This window comes from Struthio camelus, chromosome W (assembly GCF_040807025.1).
Source record: "Struthio camelus isolate bStrCam1 chromosome W, bStrCam1.hap1, whole genome shotgun sequence".
Classification (NCBI taxonomy): domain Eukaryota; kingdom Metazoa; phylum Chordata; class Aves; order Struthioniformes; family Struthionidae; genus Struthio; species Struthio camelus.
Window position 1 is genome coordinate 58,207,503 of NC_090981.1, and position 20,764 is coordinate 58,228,266.

General features: G+C 42.5%; 1 protein-coding gene across 4 annotated transcripts in view; it reads right to left on the reverse strand.

Annotated features, from left to right (window-relative positions):
• The window catches only part of LOC104150901 (protein unc-13 homolog B), a 217,833-nt gene that overhangs the window by 136,207 nt on the left and 60,862 nt on the right, over nucleotides 1-20,764 (reverse strand). For 3 of the 4 annotated variants that reach the window (XM_068925344.1, XM_068925343.1, XM_068925342.1), the window contains exons 8-9: nucleotides 16,499-16,721; nucleotides 982-1,308 (exon numbers count right to left, since the gene is read on the reverse strand). In XM_068925344.1, the coding sequence (XP_068781445.1) occupies nucleotides 982-1,308; nucleotides 16,499-16,721 (550 nt within the window). Of the gene's footprint in view, nucleotides 1-981; nucleotides 1,309-13,782; nucleotides 13,909-16,498; nucleotides 16,722-20,764 lie in introns of all 4 variants that reach the window. The other variant, XM_068925341.1, reaches the window with a different exon arrangement.

The window sequence follows — 20,764 nt, forward strand, 5'->3', positions numbered from 1 at the left end:
TGTGAATAGTCTATGTAGATAAATATAGGCCAGCTATTCTGGGACAAGACTTGTGCTGATCTGTAAGGAGAAGAGGAAAGCGAGTGGTCAGAGTTTAAGAGTTTAACATTTTCTCTAGTCTTATTTTCCTTTTTTACATCCTTAGCGTAAGGGTTGCCTCTGCACAAACTGCAGGGTTTTGGCTGTGGGTTTACTGTCTTACATAAGCACAGTTACCTTGGTGTCAAGATATGGTTACCTTCAAAGCTCTGGGCACTCGCAGGCAAACATATTCCATGGATGTAACTGAGCCAGACAAAAACAACCCCTAATCCTTGCGAAAGCATAACTGTATCCACATTAGGGGCTGCTATGACTTAATTCCATCAATTAGAAAAACAACAGCAACAAACAGTCACTCCCAAAAAAGCTGTACATCATCCAGAGCATTACTCCTCCAAACTCAGCTGTGATGGCTGTCTTCAAAACTGCCAGCAGCTTGGAAAGTACAAGGAGGAGAAAATCTGCCATAGCGAGTAGGAGCAACTTGTCTATTCATACCATAAGCCTACAACCTACAATTCCATAAACCCTAATTCTGACCAGCTAACTACAGCAAGAAGGAACTAGTGCAGCTCTCACCATCACTAGATATAGCACTTGCTTACTTGCATGTAAGCTTGATTACACAGGAGCAAAGCAAGCAGCAATCTTTGGCCCAGACTGGAGGACTCACTGAACAAGAAGTAAAACAGCAAGTGAGTTTCAAGACACTAGCAGGTGTTCCTCTTCATGTATATAGCAAAAGTAGTTTAAGCTTAGCCAATGTCTCAAAAAATATCTGGTCCTGCACGTAAAGATGCTTTGTAGATCAGCAACACCAAGTTAGTTGTTAGAGAAGATGGCAATAACAATGTAGACAATTTGCTTCAGACAACAACAAAGAGAAGAATCCTCTACGAATTAGTTAAAAGGAACTCAATAATACAGCATTTCACCTACCTCACTTGAACTCCTGCATCAACATCCTTGGGCTTCTCAAGTTCCAGAGGTAATTTAGCTGCAGAACGATCTGTATGTTTCTCCTCTGTCTCACAGACCTTCTCCTCCTCTCCTTTGCCACGAGGCTCCACTTGCTCCCTGAGCCAGGCCTGGCCATCTTTCTGGTAGCTGCCAGAGCTGTGGTAGGAATGGTTTGACTCCCTTTCCTGGTGATCATCATCTTGCTCCGAGCCGTGTGTACTTTCGTGGGAATGCTCCAGCTCACTTAGATGCGAGCTTCCCTGGCTGACATTACAAGAAGAGCCATATCTACTACTGCCAGCAGGACTATGAGAGAATAAGAGATTTTGTCAGGAAAAAAGCAGTGGCTTGGAGAAACACAAAGCAATCTGCATGTCTAATAACCCGCATGAGACACTAAAAATGCTGAAAAGGTATGTTGCTAAGTCATATCTAACAATTATGCTCCTCAAAGTAGACCTAGACTACTAAACTTCAAAACTCTGGGAGGCAGTAGAAATAGCTGATATACAGCCTGCCAGTATACAGATTACATATGTTAATGAATTATAGCAGTCTTTCTAGCACCCATAAACTACTTTCCATCTTAAGTCAGCTAGAAACTGCTGGTGAAGGTATTTTAATAGCCAGATAGGACTCAGAATGGAAACACAGGAATTCAGAATGGAAGTGGTTTTGCCTTCTGTGGTTTCACCGCAGCCATGGCCTTTACTATGACCTTTTAATTTGACTGTTGCTAAGAACTTCAGTTAACTCTAACATTAAAGTCAAGATTCAGGTTGTTAAGACAATCAGCTTAAAATCTTTTACAAAAGTAGAAGCAATTATTCACAAAAGGAAGCTGTACGTCTCACTCCAGAGCCTTCCTAAGAATTTCATTTATATTAAAAAGCCCAACACAGCAGGGGCCTGACCCGCCATGATTCAAGATACCACTTCCAGGAGTGAATCCCTAGAATCCTCACACAAAACAGAGCGGATGGAAATTTCTTGTGCAGTCAGGAAACTGCAGGTGAACCACGGTAAACACTGCAATCCGAGAAATTAAGCTGTACTAATGTTTCTCCTACTTGCACATTTAGAATTTAGGTGAATCTGATGTCACACAGGAAGTTTTAGAGTCCAGTGTAACAACTGTAGGATCAAAAGCACAACAAGTTTCACTTGCATCACCCACAGATGAAAGTCTAGCAAGTCTCTGCTTTAATTTTTGAGAGTAATTGTAACTTCACGCATATATACAGGACTGAATTCAGACTCATGAAATACTGCTAGTTTCCTTTAGTACCGCACGATATACCCTTTGCACAGATTTTAGGAAGAGCACGCATTAAAATACCTTCACTGATAACTCTGGAAATGTTTTTAAAAGCCTCAATAATGTGAAATGAGCCCAATTAGTTCTATAATGCATTAGTGGTAAGTTAGATTTCTCTCAGTAATTAAAAGTCTTTATTTTGCGTTTTGAAAACACCATGCTCATTCCCCACAATGTGTTATTTACTCTTACTTTTTCCTTAGCAAATACAACAAAACCATCACTAAACAAGAAAGTAAAGTGTATTGTACGCAGAAGAATTAACACACAAAGAATTAAGTTCTGAAAGGCTAATGAAATCAGCACTAAAAGCATCTCATTCAGTGGTACAGTATAAGAACACAGGAAAGCTAATTACACTCACGAAAAAAGGCATGGAAAAAGCTGAGAAGATGGTATAAGGGCCTATGCATAACTAGCAATAACAGCTTGCCGCATCCTCTTGCGACGACTACCAGTAATACTACAAACACTCAACAACAAAAAGGGATGGGACTGAGCTACAAACATCAGACACCACGGCCAATATCTACTGCTGTAGTATCGCATTATAAATGGCCACTTCCTTTAAACCATTTATTATGCCTAATTTGTAACTGGCCTTTTCTCATTCAGTTGTTCCGCACTGTTCAGATCTGCAGGCTGTGCGCTAGGATGAAGCGATGCTCTGTTCAGAGCAGAATCAAACTCAGTTTCTTTCAGTTCAGGTTGGTCCGTTTCCCGTTCTTCTGCCTGATCGTCTTTCTGCAGTTCACTAGAAATCACACACTGCTGATCCTCAGACTCTTTACCAACTTTCTCTTCCAGCTCTTTGTTGAATATATCATCAACAGCGCTGGCACCAGTTGGCTCTTCAGAAAGTTCATTGTCTACAGTGCCAGGCTGCTTTAAAGACAAATTTACTTCTGTATTTGCATTAGTTAGTTGATCTGATACTGCAGATTTCGAGCTTTCATCTGAACTGGCTGTTCCTAACACCTTGTCATCTGGTTTTGACAAAGCCTGCGGTGGTACATGCAGTTCCCTTTTGACAGGGGCCTCTCTGTTGTCTTTTTGCCAGGGAAAGGAGAATTCTAGCTTTCTTCCAAATACTGGTCCTTGGGCACTCTCTGGCTTATTCACCTTTTCTTCACCGCCTCCTTCAAACAAAGTCAAAGAAAATTTCTTAAAGCTGGACATGAGGCCCTGGTCTGCCCCTGCTTTATTAACAGAAGGTGGCTGCTGAGAGAAGAGCGACCCAAATGGCTTCCCACTATCAGCAGATGACATAAAGCTGAACTTTGGCAAACTGGGCATGCTTGGTACTTCAAAGACTGGTTTACTGCTGCTTGCATCTGTAGGAACATTACTAGCTTGACCTTGTTTCTCCAAGTCACATTTGGAGGCAATCCTTTCTGCAGGCACTTTGTTAACTACTAAATGCTCTGTTTGTTCAGCAGCTCTTTGTTCTATTTCACTTGCTTTCTCCCCATCCTCTGGGAGCAGACGAACACTAGGTTCATCAGCTGAAGCTGCAGTTTCTGTTCCAATGCCACCACTCAGGTCTGAGTGATCAGCACAAGCATTTGCCTGCTCTTCCGTAACAGCAGGCTCCAATGCAAGTGTAGCACTGAGATCTGCATGGGAGAGGTTTGTGTCTGTCCTATCAGGTGGGGCTTCGATTTCCAGTTCAAGTCCACTGCTAGAGCCAGCTGGAAGGAAATTAATAGCTGCCTTCTCTGTTGCTTGTTCTTCTGTTACATGTGAAAAGCTCATATCTAATTGGCATGGATTTACATCAGTCTGGTCAGTGACCACCGTCTGCTCTGCATCAACTGCATTACTGAAATCAGACTGGCACGGCTTATCATCTACCATCTCAGAGGATTGTGTGTCACTACCTAATTGCAGGACCTCCAGGGCTTGATCTTCACTAGAGACCACTGCTTCTAGAGTGTTCCTCACTGGTTCTTCTCTACAGGCTTCTGTGTTCCTATTTTCTTCAGTTTCCATTTTCATAAGAGATTCTTTTGTGGCTTTCTCTTCTGCTGAGATAGACAACTTATCCTGCTTCAGAGAGCTTGGGGCATCTATTTTAGATGCTCTGGCTGAAGATGCATCTTCTGTCTTTCTAGAGTCTGGAACGGACCCAATGACAACTTTCACACTACTGCTTTGAGCTTTAGCAGTTCGTTTTGGAGGCATCTCTTTTGGAGTTTCTTTTGGACCTTTAAAGATGCCAAAAAGGTCATTTGTGAAAGTTGGAGCTGGGCCACTTGGGAGGGATGAGAAACCAAAGAAAGAGGAGCTCTTCTTCTGTGCAGTAGGAGGTGCTGGAGCTTCAGGCTGTGAGAAGAAACCAGATAGCGTTTTGGGAGGTTTCATTTTTGTCATGAAACTTGAAAACATTTCGACTGAAGAATTGAGTACTGATTTATCACTGTCAGATTCCTTAGGTTTGTTTTGCAAATTAGATGCATCTGGCATTTTAGAGAGAGACTGTGGCTCTTGTGCCTGTTGTAACCCGTCACCAAGAGTTTGTTCAGGTAATTTATGTTCCAGCAATTCATGTTGTAAACGTGCTACTTCTTTAGAGATTGCCTCATTTGTTATGGCACTCGTAATATTTATGCCATTTAGATTCACTGAAACCCTTTCATCATCTAAGGCCATGCTATAATCTCTATTTTCAGAAGCTTGTTCTTTTGAAGAATAAGGCTGCTCCTTATCAATAGGAAATGCAATGCTGTCCATCTTCCCTGTGCTACCCAGAATACATTCTTCTGCTTCTAACAAAACAGCCTCTTGGCCCCGAGAACCTTCCTGCATGCTGGGAGTCTCAAGACAAGCATCAGAAACAGCTGAATTGGTTACTGCATTGCCATCACTCTGCAGTTGTTTTTTTATGTCATTCTCTTCAACTACCTCAGCAACACTTTCTACAATATCTTCCACCGCCAGCACTTTTGATGTATTTTCTGTGATGGTGAGATTATTAGACGTTTGTTTACCAGTCACTGCTGCAACAATATCATCAACGTCTTTTCTGTCGTCTGTCTCTTGTTGCCTGGAAGGTCTGGCAATTCTGACACCAGAGTCAGTGGAAATACTTTGCTTCATGTATGGCCTGGAGTTCACCGACTGAGCTCGTTTTGTATCACCTTCCTGTCTTGGGGCAGTTTGTGGCTTTTCATCGAAAAAGGATGTCAAATTGAAGAAGCTAAAGCTAGTACTTCTTTGAGGTACGCTCTTCTCAGCGGCTGGACTGCTGGAAAAGAAGGAGGGCAGACGAAATAGCCCCTCTGTTTCTCGTTGCTTCGCACTAGCGGGAGCGGTAGCAGGTGCTGAAGGCATTGGGTCACCTGATCCAGTGAAGAACGAGAATACGTTCCTACTGGTTGGTTGTGCTGGCTGTGATTTTGAAGCAGTAATATCCGACAAGCTGAAAGGCAAACTGAAACCAGATCCTTTAGGTGTCTGATCCGGCTCGCTTGGCTGTGTCTGATTAACTGTAGCACCTAAAAGATTTGCTCCTTGTTGCTTTGGTGTAACCGTGGGCACACTGCTTTGCTGAACAGCTGAGTGACTCAGCTGGCCTATTTTGGGACCTACACACATTGGCTTCTGTGAAGCATTTCCGGAAGGCACTCTTTTGCTATCAGGAGACTCCTCCTCAGCTTTTCTGCTCAGATCTTCCATTTGCACGTCAGGACCAGGAGAGATCTGTTTGCCCGTGCCTTCCACTCTTAAACCTTCCTTAGGAGCAGGGGACAGACGCGGCACACTGGCATTCTGATGATCAACAGACTTTTCACTCTTTTCTTTCGACTCAGCCACAGTTCTGCCATTGGTTTTTGGTAGACTTGTAGTACTTGAGGCTGGCTGAGAAGAGACAGCCTCCCCTTTGAAGAGATCTCCAAGGGATCCAAATAATGATGAGATGCTAGAGGTTTCCTTCTGTTCCAGAGGTATTGTCTTTTCTGGTTTATCACTTTGAATTTTTTCCAGATTTGGTGATGGCTGCGGTGCTTTGCTTACTTGTGTTTTAAAGAAGTCAAAGAATCCCGAAGCTTGGCTTTTGTTGGCAGTTGAGCTTGCAGAAGAACCTTCTCCGAGGCTCAACAGTTTCAGAGCACTTTTAAATAACGTCTCCTCGGGCTCAGCGGCTGGATGGCTCTGACTTGGCTGTGACTGTCTGGGCTCATTGCTACTCTCATGGCGTTCAAGATGGCTAGAAACTGGCTTTGCTTTAATGGGCCTCTCTTCTCTTATGGGCCTGCCACCTGGAATATTTTGGCTCAGCTGAGAAGGAGATTTTTTTAATCCTGTATTTTTAACATGCAAGTTTTCATTCTGATTTAATTCATGTTTTTCACTTCTCGCAGACTCCAAATTAAATTCTGACGAACTATTTGTCCTCAGTTCAGATGTACTAGGATACTTTTGCCCCGTTTGTGCTTCATCTCCTAATTTTCCATTCAGTGCAAGTGACAAAGCATCAGCTTTATTTTCAGATGATTTTGACTGTGTGTCTTTTTTCTTCAAGGCAGAATCTTCCGACAGCTCAGAGTCAGGACTTGAAGACTTTCCAATCAGTCCACCCAAAGCAGAAAATAAAGAGGCAACTTTGTTCACAGGTGTTTTCTTATCCTCTTCAGTCTTTTTTGCTTCTGTTATTCCTTTAGTAGATACCACAGTTTCTTCAGCTTTAGGAGTAGACTGAAACAGATGGAAACCAAAGAACCCTGACGATCCGCTCCCAGTAGCTGGCACAGGGACAGTCTTATCCACTTGCTTGGTATGAATTTCTTTATTCAGTGACTTATTAAAAGCTGCTTTGGAATGTGTTCTAAGATCAAGGGTTAGAGGAGATTCCTCTGAATAATTCAGGGTTTCCTTTTCAGGTCTTAAGTCTACTTTGAGTTTTTGGAGTTTATAACCTGAGAAGTCTAATGGCTGCTCTCTCTGATAATAAATAGACTCTTCAAACATCTGTGAAAAAGTCTCCAAGTTCATGTTCATTAACTGATCACTTCTCTGCAAAGCTACTGACAAATCCAGAGGTTTATTTGTTGTGTAATCATCTAGAGAGTCTTCTTCAGCAAACCAGAACAGCTCATCTTCACTGCCAAGAGGGACTTTAAAACCACAAACAGCAACCATGTTGTCTTCTAACGCAGCTCTTGGAACAGAGCCCATTTGAAAGTTATAATCCCAGCAATCTGGATAGGAGTACGTTTCAGGGGCGCACACATAGACATACTGCCCAGTCGGATCAGTGAGCAGTGAATATACATATTGGCTATCACTGTACATGTAGTATCCACAATCGCCATCTTCTGATGGCCACCATATACCCTGTTCAAGCATTGCTAGCCACTCCTGGTACTCCCGGCTATAGGAGGAGTACATAAAGCTCTCGTCCATACTTAAAGTATCTTGGTCAGTTAGGGTCCACATAGTTCCATCACAGCCAGACGAGTAACTTAAATCCATGGGCATCTCTTCTAATGAGTAACTGCAATCTCTTTCAAATGTAAAATTACTATAATTTTCATTGAGAGAATTAGTAGTCCACTTATCATTGTCTTCTGAACAGACATCTTGAAACATTAACTGGTCAAATGATTCATACGATATCACACTTAAATCTAAATTCTGTCCATCAAAATTGGCATTAGTCTGCCAATCCATTACATTTGCATTTCCATCTTTTTTACAGAGATTCACTACCATATCACTTTCTGGACAGTTCAAGAACTGAGGGGGTGGAGCAGAGTTCTGGTTTAATACATAGTAAACTGGTAGAGCTATTCCATGAGCGTCAGCAGCAAATTCCCCCACATCATACTCCCATTCAAAGCTAGAATGACTTCTTGTTTCTTGATAATCCGAGCGCTGCTCTGTAAAGTTATGGCTTTCGTTAGTCAAAGTGAGACATTCATTTGATCCTCTGTTTAGAATGGTTGGAAGAACTCTAGAGTCTGCATCCTGATAAGGGATATGCCTGCTATTTACAGGCTTTCCAGATAAGTCTTGTACTTTGTCCTGAGGATTTAGAGCATCATGGAACTCAGGATGCCCACACTGGGGAACATGAGGCTCAGCTGTTTTATTTACTCTTGCACTGGACAGAGAGCTGGTATTTCTGGAAGATTCCGTCATTTTCACATTATCTAGTTTCTCCTTTGGTTTGGGCAGGAGATTTTTTAAGAAGCTGGAAGTTTCCTGCTTTTCTACAGTGCTGCTTTGAGTATCACAAGTCATTCCCGAGTTGCTGCGTTTTCTCTCTGAGCTAGAATCGTCACTTCTATCAAAAAGCTTCACGAAGCCTAGGGAGCTTGATTTCACCTTCTCTTGCTTACATTCAGACACATTTTCACTTGACGCAAGTTTAAATAAGCCAGAAAATAATCCAGGAGAATTGGTTTTCTGGTCATCACCTTCACTTTTAACAGTCAGGTCTTGATTATTGGGTGTGTTTTCATTGGAAGAGATGTGAAGAAATCCAAAAAGAAAACCTGCTGTGTGTTTTTTCTGCATATCACCTGCACTTGTAACTTCTGGCATTCCACCTGAAGGGATGGATTCAACTGAGCTGTTGTTTAAGCCTGGTACACTTGGTCCTTCTCTCATCAATCCTTCTTTTACGTTTCTAGGTTGTTCTTGGGCACTCCGAGGTTTCTGTTGCTTGTCTGCAACCTTGAAGGTAACAGAGGCATTCTCCTGCTGTTTATTTCTGTTTACTTGGGCACTAGAAGGGGTTTTTTTACTGGTATTTTTTGTTTGTACAAGTTCCTCCTTCTGGTCTGATAAATTTGGAACAGAGCTAGACTTTAACGAAACAGCATTTTCTGAACTACTGCTTCTGTGCTCAAGTGGAAAAATGCCACCAGAACTCTGATTTTGTTGGTCCTTTGAAGTTGCTAGATTTTCTGCAGAAGAAAATTTAAACAAAGAAGGAATAAAGCCTCCTTTCTCCTTTGTACTTTCCTGCTTGTCTGAAAAACCCAATCCATTGAAAAAAGGAATTTTCCCAGTGAAAGGAAATGAGTGTTTGTCATTTGATGAACTGTTCTGTCTTGCATCCTCTTCAGACTTGGGGCCTTTAAAAAGTCCTGGCGTACTTTCTTTTTGCCCTAGTTCAGCAGAAGGAAGTAACAATTGACTGAAGGACTTCTTGAGTGGACCAAAAAAGTTATCAGATGCTGGAGCCTGATCTGGAGGCTGTGAATGAACTTCCACATTACCTCTAGTTTGCGTGTTTCTCAGTCCACATTCTGTAGGATGCTGATTCCCTAAGGGACTCACAGGACGCTGCTCTCGGTCAGTGTGCGCACCCTCTTTGACTGTGATGTCTGGCTGATTTGTAACGTGACGCAAATCTGACTGCGTTTGTGGCACATCCTGTTGCTTGGGAGCCAAGAGACCATCAAAATTGGCTTTCAGACTGAAGGAACTGACCGAGTTTGTGAGCCTGCCAAAGATTGAAGACACAGAAGTGCTATTTGTGTTTACTTCTCCCTCGCTTCTCATCTCACTCGTCTGTATTTCCGGAACAACACTGCTAGTCCCAGCTGCCGGCTGCCCAGACAGTCTCTCACTTAGGTTTGCCTCATCAGCTTTCACATGGCTGTCCTCTTTGGCTTGCTCCTCTTTTATGACTTCTTGTTTTGGCACTTCCTTCTCAGAGAAGATCTTTAAAGGATTAAACATGCCTAGGACAGAATTCATAACCGAATGCTGGCTCTGCTGGCTGCTGGTGGCAGTTTCTCGTGACTGCTGAGGATGATTTGGTGTGGAAGCCTTATTGTCCATCTCAGTAGCTTCTGGCTTGCTGGAGATTGCATTTGGGGCTCTTTTATCATCACTTACCTGGGATGGTAGCAAAGAGTGGATGGAGAACTTGGTGTCAGCTTTACTGTCTGCCATCACTCCAGAAGATGAACTTTCGCATTTGGGCTTACTAGGTAATACATTTGAGATTCCACTTTCTGAGGAGTTTCTGCTCTCTGTTTTCTCCGGAGTGGAAGAAACAAGCTTTTCAACAGAGGCTGTGAACTGCTTTGTGCTTGATCCCACCTTTTCAGTGAAAGAGCTGAACAGAGAATTCACTGTATTCTTCACACCTGACAAGTCTGGGAGAGATTCCGATTTGCCTTTACTAATCTCCTCTGCGGCAGGAAGTTTGGTCTGTCCAGATTGCCTGCCCTCTGCTGAATTACCAGCATTATCCTGCTTCAGTGACACGCTCTCAGCACTCTTTTTGGTCTCCGGCAACGTACCAAATTTGTTGATCTCTTCCTCCTTTTCAGCCAAGTATTCTGAGACCGTCTCTACCAGACACTGAAGTTCATCCATCGTGTCTATATAATCCTCATTGGGTTCTTCAACAGGAGACAGTGTCAAGTCTTGCATAGGATAATTATGCTTGCTTCCTTTAATTCGGTGTTTTTTATCACAGCTAGCCTTTAACTTGGACTCTGAATCTGCAGGGCAATTAACATTGAAGCCTCTCAAAGGGCTGATGTCAGACTCGCACCACGTTTGTGAAAGCATAGCCAGTTCCTCCATGTCATCGTCTGAAACAGGTGAATACTGGAACTCGTCGGAAGCACTGCTGTCAAACTCCTCAAGGATATCCAGGGGCACAAACGTGTCCTCCAACTGTCCCACACGTTTCATGTCTTCACTGCTACTGAGGTGAAGTGAGCCCTCGGGGTTCACTCCCTGCTTGTTGGGCAACTTGCCACTTTTAACCATCAGGCCATTTTTGTATGGGCGCAGGACGGGATAAACAGGCAACTGTTCTTTATTTTCGGAGCTGCTGGTATATTTTCCAGTTCTATCATATACTGGGAAAACATCATTAGGCTTGGAACTAGTTGGCACACCATTGAAATAAACTGTTTTCCTCCTAGGAAATTGCAGGCCTCCATTGCGTTGCAGGCTTATTTGTTCACTGTCGTCAAGATTATTGTATCTCAGTTTCTTTTTCCTTCTCCTATCTATTGTATCATATTCCTGAGGATACCTAGGGACATCTACAGATCCTGACTCCACATACACATTCTGGCAATACCTTGATCTTGCACAGTGATTAAAATTTTCCTTTTTTGAGAGAGTTGGTGTCTTTTTTGTTTCCTGCCAGCTTCTATTTTTATGGCTTTTTTCTAAGAATTCTTCTATTAGCAGTTTTCCTAGCTCTTCATAGTTACTCTCCTGTTCTTCTTCTCCATCTTCAGAGTTAAATGGAATGATCCTGACTCTTTCATTTCTAGCTAGAGATTCTTGTCTAAGATGAGAAGTAAAGGGGGTGGGCGGGAAAGGAAGAGAGGCAGCAAAAAGAAGAAAAGGGAAATAAAAAAAATCTTTAAAAGGACAGTTTCAATGAGGAAAAAATGGTAATTAAAAATGCATTAAGCAAAGGCAAATTAAAATGAGAAACAGTCAGAGATAAAACTAAAAACCTGTCAATCTACCAACATTAAATTTCAATCAAATTGTCAAAAAAAAAAAAAAGAAAAGAAAAGAAAAGGAGTAGGGGTTACGATATTCCACCAGTTACATTTACAGAAAATTAACAAATGCCTGTTTGAGGAAGAATAGCTTTTTGTCATCACTTGAGGGCACACAGCCTTGGCTGTACCAATACTCCGCTGTTACATTTTTCGGCATACTGAAAGAAGTCACTCATTACAGTAACAGGACTACTTTGAGATACAGCGCCCACATGCACCATTCCACTATGCTATGCCTGTATTTCAGTCACTCTAGGCAGGAGACTTTGTTTTAGCAGTATTCATATAGCGCACGGGCACCGTTTTCCTCCTGAGGCTGGCTAAAGAGCAGAGAATGTGTGCAAAGTCTCAGGAGTCAGGGGACACCAAGGAAAAGGGGCCAGAGGACAAAATACAAACTTGTGCACACAGACAACACTAGGAGCTCTGCCTACTGCAGCCACTCTGTTTTGCTGGGCCTGCTCTCACTGCAGCCACGACAGCGCCTCTCCAGATGCTCTGCAGGGCGGGCAGACCGCAACTAGGGAGAACTGAGCTCATGTCTCAGGACTCTGCACAGAGGGGGACTGGACCATTTCTTGGGTTATTTGAGCTCCTGAGCCTGGCATACAGGACAGCCTGATCCTCTCCTGCTCTCTTCCAGGGGAAACTTGCCCCCCAGGCTGCTGCCCACATATGTGCACAGAGTGACTTTTTCTTTTCCCTCTGAGGTGGCCCCTACCAATGTAAAAAGGAAGATCCTCAGGGTCACTACTGGCCTAGTTGGCAAAACAACACATCAGGGATGGATAGTTTATGGGCAGCGATGCCCATAAAAAGCCTCAGATGCTTTCCAGGGTCTATACTTTTCCACTATTATGCCTCTAAAGAGGCTCAGCAATCCAAACTTGCCTACTGTGGGAGAATGCATTACAGCAGCTAGTTTTGCTATCAAACAAGCTGAGCTTTCTAGAATCCCAAGTAAATGACCCTTGGGATTTCTGGATTAACTCCTAAGCCAGGATCAGAATTACCACAGGATTACCTCAATTCCTCACCACTCCCAATGCCAATAGGAAGAAAGCTTCCTCCTTATCTAAATCTTCCAGGAAGAGTTCTTGGCAGCCTAACTAAAAATGAATCAGGTAGAAAGCATTTTGGTTTTTACATCTACTTATCTAAAAGATACACCGCAGAAAAGAACTAAGGACCATAAGGGCACACGTCTTGACACTACAAGAACAGAGCAAGAGAAGGGAAAGGGAATATGGGCACTGTATGGATACTGCTAATGCAAGTCTGTTCACCCCGAGAGCCTGAGATGCCTGAGGCACCCCGATATAGGATGCCGATGCACTAGCACTGAAGGAGAAATGGGTCATTGCATTTTCACTACCGCTGGTTTAAGGCCTCATTTCCATCAGTATTAGCTAACTTACACTAATTGGAAAGATACTCATTATTTTATATGAGCCCTGTTACGCTCAGTTTAGAAAATAGCCACATCCTTCCTGCTTGCAATTTTAAGCCAGTAATGGAGATGTTTATCTTTAAAAAGCTAATGAAACTGAAGACTCCTAGGGCCACCAGAGTTGCTGGATGAGGCCCTTCCAAATCTCAGCTGAAAGCAATAGGAGCTACATGAATGCATGAAGAGCCATTAGCTGTAAATGCTGAACCAATAATCGACTAATTTAAGCACCAAAGAAATTACTTTTGTTTCTAATTGAGCTCCCCCTCATAAGAGTTTCCCCCGCTACTCTACAAAGCATTTCTTCTACTGAAAAGAAAGCAATGACAAGAAGTCCAGCACCTGAGAGAGAGAAGAAAAGAGTGATGATGTCAGCCCAGCATTAAAACTACCACAGATCTGAAACACAGCCAAGGCAAACAGCGAAAAATCAGCTGAAATATCTCACAAGACCACTTCACAGCAGCGACAGCAAGGAGACAAGCACATAGGCTGCAAAGAGGTTAACCCACCTATCGGATAGATCTAGAGAGTGCCTGCTCTCGAGCGAGCACTGGCGGCTTGTCATTTGACTAGACTCAGATGTAGATTCTGGGTCAGTTCGGCCACTCACAGTGGAATCTATGCTATCAGAGCGCCTTGGAAGCAAATAGAGCAAGAGTAGGGAGACATGGAGGACACACAGTTACAAAGTGCTTCCAAAAATGAACTTCGCAAAGAAAAACAGGAGCTTAAAAAAAGTCTGGGGGGAAGGGGTCTGCTACTCTGAAGTTGAACTGGCTACTGGGAGCAAAAATACTCCAAGGACAATCAAGAATAATATTTGTTATGCTCAGTTTACTCAGAGGTAAATAAAATAAATGTCCTTCTATCACAGTAACACAGTCACCTTGAAAAGCTATTCAAGGTGAACAGGAGGATGAGAACTTTTCCAATTAAATCAAACGTTGTTAGAAGAAAAAAAAAAACTCAAGCAGGTGTTAGTAGAGCCAGTTTCATTTGAAGTATTGTGACATAGACCAGTTTTCACCCAAGTCAAGACAGGTTCCAGCAGAACCTTGTCTGGTTCCTCTGGGTCTGCCCAAGAGTCTGTAACAGCTACTCGGTCATTTCCTCAGCAACCATGAACAGCAGTCTGCCAGGAATGCCGGTTTCATCAGGTGGCTGCCTGGTCCACGGCACTTCTAGCTGCTAGGAGTAAAAGTCAAAACACATTTTGTTTTTGCAATACTCGCTGCAACTGAGCTTTAAAAATATTAAATTTAATTAAATATTAAATATGAAAATAGTTAATGTCCACCGAAATGCCTCTTTTCAGACCACTCTAGTTAGAAATACTTTCCTGGTAAGAAAGAAAATCTGATGTAGCTTCTTTGGAAAGCATTGTTGCATGTCCTAAGTATTAAGATTAAGTATACAACAAAAAATCTTGCTGGGCACCTGGAAAACGCATAGGAGAACAGCAGTATTGAGAGAACTGATCACCATCTGAGATTTGCTTTCCTGGAGTGAAAGTAATTTTAGAGCAGAATAGGGCTACAAAGTGTTTAGCTTTAAATAAAGTTTAAGTAAAGTCCTGATACTTTCATATGGATACATTCAGGAAATCAAAAAAAAAAACCAATAAAGCGCAATATTTAATTTTTTTATTCCTTTAGCAATTCAAATCAGAAGGGATTCTTTAGAAGGGCACGTTACAAACACCACATTTATCTGTCACATAGGGCTAAAAGTTCACAGCCTGCTCCGAGCAAGGTGGGCAAGTCCCTTTCTATTGTCAATACCAGCCGAAGAAGTTGCCCGGCTGCCAAAACATCCAGCCACTGCCGACTTCCCCAGTCTGGGGGTTCAATACCTGCTATTCAGCTTGGCCCATCCTTAAAGAAAAGGTTTCAGTTCGTTACCACTGTAAACCAGCAGTATAGAACAGTTGACACGAGCGTCTATTCTTTCCATTAGGTATTTAACAAACTAGGAAAAAACAGTAAGAATGACATATCACATTACAGTATACGCATTTTTGGTGGCACATTTGCCTCTGCCACATGAAATCCTAACACCAATGACAACATGAAATGCTACTATTAAGTCAGCTTCAGCTTTCACCAAAGAATTTTGATTAACCAAGCCAAAAAAGTCAAAATTTAGCCTCAGCTATTCACCGAGGAGAACAACTGAATCCAGGTTCAGGCTTCAGGAAACAAGAACATTCTTACTGAGAAGGATGAGGTAGAATGAATCAGTTATAACATGCGTAAAACTCTGCACCTCCAACTCTGACAATGTTTAAGCAACTACCTCTTCCTTCTGCACTAGAGGCAGAAGCAGCAGCATGCCCTGGTCTATAGATCCAGTCCTATCAAGCTGACTGCTATTGTCAGAGTTCTTCTTCCTGCTTTCCCTTAAACTTATTCGTCTTTTACTTTGAACAGCATCCTTCTTACATTTGTACTACTCCCAGCACAACCATTTGATGCTTGTAAGTCAATGCTCTAACGCTTAATGCTCGGGTCAGACACAAGCAGTTGTGAAATTGCTGATTTACGGCCAAATGGCCCCAAGACTTACATGTCTGTCATGAGCAAAAATCAACCCCATTGTGAAGGAAGTTACTTAAGAAGATGAAGAAAGTTAATTTAAAGCTGTAAACTTTATCTTTCATATAGACAAAAAAAAAAAAAAAACACAAACCAAAACAAAAAAGAATGCATTATCTAACAACCCTGCATGGTAACTGAAGAAATTAGCAGTTAAAGACCTTCTCCTTGAATATGCTGCATGGGCAGAGCTAATAGAAGAACAGGAGCTAATCCAAAAGAGAAAATACATCTGCCCCCAGGGAAAGGAAACTCACAATAGGACAACTCTGCCAGGCTGTGTTTCACTGACTTTGGAGGCACACTCATACACTGGTACCAGAACAACCCCTTACCATGTGTTCTAGCCTTTAAAAGGGAAAGAAAAAGTACAACCAAGAATAAATGACCTCATACTTGAGCGCATATTTAAAAGGTTATTTATTAAGCTACAGGATCTGGTGTAACACATAGCCTTATATGCTTATCTTGCTTCACAGCTGAGTCCCAATGTGAGCAAAGACATATGGTACCTTCTCATTTCAAGCCTTTCGGAGCCCTTGAGCCATCCTCCTCTGCCAGCACAGCAACTTCAGGTTCTGCCATGGGAGACAAGTAGGAAAAGAAGAACTACCCAGAAGATGGCACCCACCTGATGGCCACATGCTCCGGATAATCCAGATCATAGTTTTGTAGCGAGTCAGCACAGGATTCCCGCAAGAGCCCTTGCTGCTGCAGGCGCGATGGTATGGTGAACTGGTGCACAGAGGCATTGGGCTGTGCAGTCGTGTGGTATGGAGGAGGAATGCTGTTACTTGTCTCACTGCGATAGTCGCTGTCTCGATCATCCACAGCACTGTCAGCATCTTCAAAGGCTAAGGAAGAAAAAACAGTTAAGGGCACAGCTCTCTAATGCTGCCTTGCTGGGGCAGAGAAGCCCATTTAGATTTTAGAAAGCTACAAAAAGAGGCTATTTCTACTACGGATGAGTCCTGTACAACCTGTACATGTAGCGGGTTATAATCTGTGGTTCTCTTGATACATACCGAGGAACTCCAGTGACCGCCTCCACACCCCCCTTTCCCACTTCTTATCAGAGGAACTTCTTTCTCTTTATTCATTCTGAATAAGCAGAAGATTAAGACTTTTTTTAAATTCAATAAACTTTCAGATTCTTTACTGTGGTCAAAATGAATATTTTGATTTTTGGAGAAAAACACTCCCTTAACGGAAAAGGGGTCTTTACTGGAAACTTTTCTGCCTTTTCACCATAATACCATCTCTTCTCAGCAACCTTAATCTGTGTTTTAGGGAGCTGAGGGGTGGGGAGGATTGTTAAAAGTATTAGTTTTTAAAGTTAAGAGAAACTAATGAAACAGTAGGAAGGTCAAGTAAGTAGGAAAATCAGAACTGAGAAAGCAGCTCTACTTATAAACAATTATTGCTTCTTCCAGGAAAAAAATGCTACATTAACACACCAGGGTAGGTTAGCTTGTTAAATTTAGTAGTCGACACTAAAGACAACCTTCACAAAGGGAAAAGCTCCCTTCCCATGAGTCCCTCTCCCTGGAGAAGCACCTCTGCTTGCTAGGCCTTCAGAAAAAGAGAACAAAGAGTTATTCTGAGGAAAGCTCTCAAAAATACAGTATTGCTACATAGCTGTGTTTGGCTGTGCAGAATGCAAGGTTAACTTTGCAAGCGTACAGTGAAAGTAAAACACTGGTAAGTTAGTGGAGTGCACCGTTAGCATGCTTGAAACAAAGGAAAAATAAAGATCAGTCGTTATTCACCATGTCCACCACCAAAAGCCTGTCTGAAAAGGACAATCAAATTAAAGCACCCTCTAGTAAGTTATTCAGTGGCATGTGCCCTCACCAGCCATTCATCATGAGGCTGAGCAATGAATAAAGTGAGTGCTGTCCGTTTTCATGCAATTAGAAAAAAAAAAAAAAGAGAAAGTTTAACTGCTGAAACTCCAGACGGACATGATGCACAGTGATGACACACCTATTCCTTCTACTAGAGCTTCATGCCCCTCCAATTCAACATCTATTTTTCATCTAAGGTAAAGCTGTTGCTAGTGATCTTTTCAGTTCTTTACAATAGAGCAAAGTTACATCAGTGCCTTAAAGTGGATGAAAAAGCAGAAAACAATTCCAGTATAAAACATGGCTTCACATCTATAAACTGCTGGGCGAGGGCGGGAAACTCTATCCTCTTCAGCACAATCGATTTAATTTGATTGTCCACAGTGAAAACAGAGATAAGACCCCTGCACTTTAGCAGCCTAAACGCTGCATAGCTCTTGTCAGTCTCTAGCCAATTGAATACAAATGAATAGTAAACATATATTGCTTTATTCAGCTTCATTAAAAACAAAATGTCCAATTTCAATGCAGTTGGGGGCCTAAAAGAAGCACCAATGATTTGCTACACAGAAAAATGATTTGATATGCCAAAGTGACAAACTCTTCTGAAAAGCACCATATTTTCAGTCTGTGGTGCAGGGGCTGATCTATTTGTAGATCACAAGGCACACGCCATCCTCAGAAGGGTAATGAGCAATTACTCAGATGAGCAATGTCACTGCTGAACGCTTGAGCCATTACTGTCTAATGCACAATAATTACTTTTGTTGGGCAGAAAACACTGTTTCACAAGAGCTTTCGAATGCCTCGCTTTGCTGCTCAATTAATTTCTTCTTCCCATCAGATATAACCCGCATTGAAAGCGAAGGTTAGATAACTCTGATAGAACGCAAAGTTCTTCCAGCTGTGGCTGCACAATCATTGCAAGGTCTAGTAAGAGCAGCCTGCTGCTGCACGAGGCAGTCCCATGTCTGCGTACTGTGTGGCCTTGCGTTCCTGCTTGCTTGTGCTGGCTACAGCATCTGTGTCCCTAAGCAGTGGGGAGGGTCAGAGACCTCCCTCCCCAAGCTAAAACCCACTTCTGGACTGCGGAAGAGGCTGGTTTCCAGCTTAAGCCAGCTTCCTGACCCCGTTCACAGTGGGAGAGCACAGGGGAGGTGGCAGAATGTGCCACTGGATGACCAGCGGGCAGGGGAATAACCACTTGCTGAAGGGGTTAAGGCCTACACCACTTTAAAGTGACTGCAAGGCCGCTGTTTCAGTTCTGATTATGCATTCCAGTGGCTGCTAATGACCAGTCTAGCACTGGCCAGTCTTGCAGAGCGCACTATTCTGCTATATCAGACTAAAGAAGTTTATGATGGATAAAATTCTCCACTCTTAGTTGGAGCACGGTCACTAGCAGATATTCTGTTCCTTTTCTATAGGAAAGGTGATAAACATTGTGGCTCAAAAATGGGAATTCCCATAAGAATCAGAATATTTCTACGCTATATCTAAAAATAGTAGACTAGCTTAAATATTAATCAAACATTTACAGCATGTATGTTTATAAAGCTTGGCCCCAGAAATTCTCCCAGCTCTTACTAATGTACAGCATGAGGAAGTCTCTTGGAGGTCATCACACAGAATGCCTCCCTCATGACAAATTTAAAGGATACCACACTCTAACCACAAACACCCCTGATATGTGTGCCAAGCACCTACAGCATCTATAGCTTTTAATACCAGGAAGAAACCCTCAGTAAGAACTGACTCAGATAATGGCCAGCTCCAGAAACTTGTCCATGCTGAACCGTACCTACCCTATGACCAGTCTCACTTTATTTAACGGAAACGCCATGACCAGTCTCACTTTATTTAATGGAAACACTCACAAAGACATTGCTCAGCCTGATTAAGAGCACTAAAACTCAGCCCTTATGTGGCTTATAGAACACATTATCTCTGCAAGAAAGTTTACCGTCAACTGCCTGTACATGATGATGACCTCATTCATTAACATGCTTGACACTTAACAAATTTTAAATAAGAGACTGACAAGAACTTGCAGAAGCAGCTTTGGGGGCAAAGTAACCCTTCAAAAGAAAGGATCAGACATTACAGCCCACGGTTCGGCAAAATATCCCTCACAATACACATTGACATATTAAGTTCAAGCACTATCTTCTTCAAACAGATGATCCATCAGGCCTTCCATAAGGAAAGCAGTAGCTTAACCTCGATCTTTGAAGATCAGTTCATTCATCACACGATACATAACAATAAACACAAGAAGCAGTTATTTTACCCAAATGTGAGAAGTTTCACATGTACCAAACAGTTCTCAAGGATGAAAAAAGTTTCTTTGTCTTTGGACCCACTGTCCAGTGAGCGGGGGGGGGGGGGGGGGGGGGGGCAGGGGCCTAAGGCTGAAGGGAAAGGCAGAAGCATGCTGTTCGTGTTTAATAATTGAATATTCATGCATATAGGCTGCATATAAAGAAAACCTATCAGACAGTCACATCACAGCAGGATTTTACAAAAAGAGTGGGGAAAACCAAGAAAGGAGATGGCAAGATGTGTTCAGAGAATCCACTTCTCTGAAACCAACTGCACCCCAGAAACCCTATTCCTCTCCCCTCTCCACCTTGAGATGCTCTCAAACCACAGCTGCAAGGCAGAATAGCATAGTTTTTAATATAATTATCTCAAAACCACTTTGTGCCTGCTTTGCTAGCTAGCCAGACTTAACTTCTGCAACTTTCTTTACATCCTGCTTCAGGACAGGAAGGAAAGTTAACAGCAAAATTATTACAGGCTGTTGGATGAATGCCCTTTCAGAATTCTTTTTTTTTTTTTTTCCTAAAGGATCCAATGCACAGCAGGGGCTCTTCTCAAAAGGCTGCATTGAGTTAAAACTGCCTTATGCTTTTCATCTGCCATCATGAGGGGGGGTCCAATCCCTGGGCTCAGCTATGCTTCACAAGCTAGAGCAAAAACTTGGACAAAAGCAGTAAGTGCACACTGCATGAGGTCCTCAGGAAGGAGGTTAATGCAAGGTTCTGCAT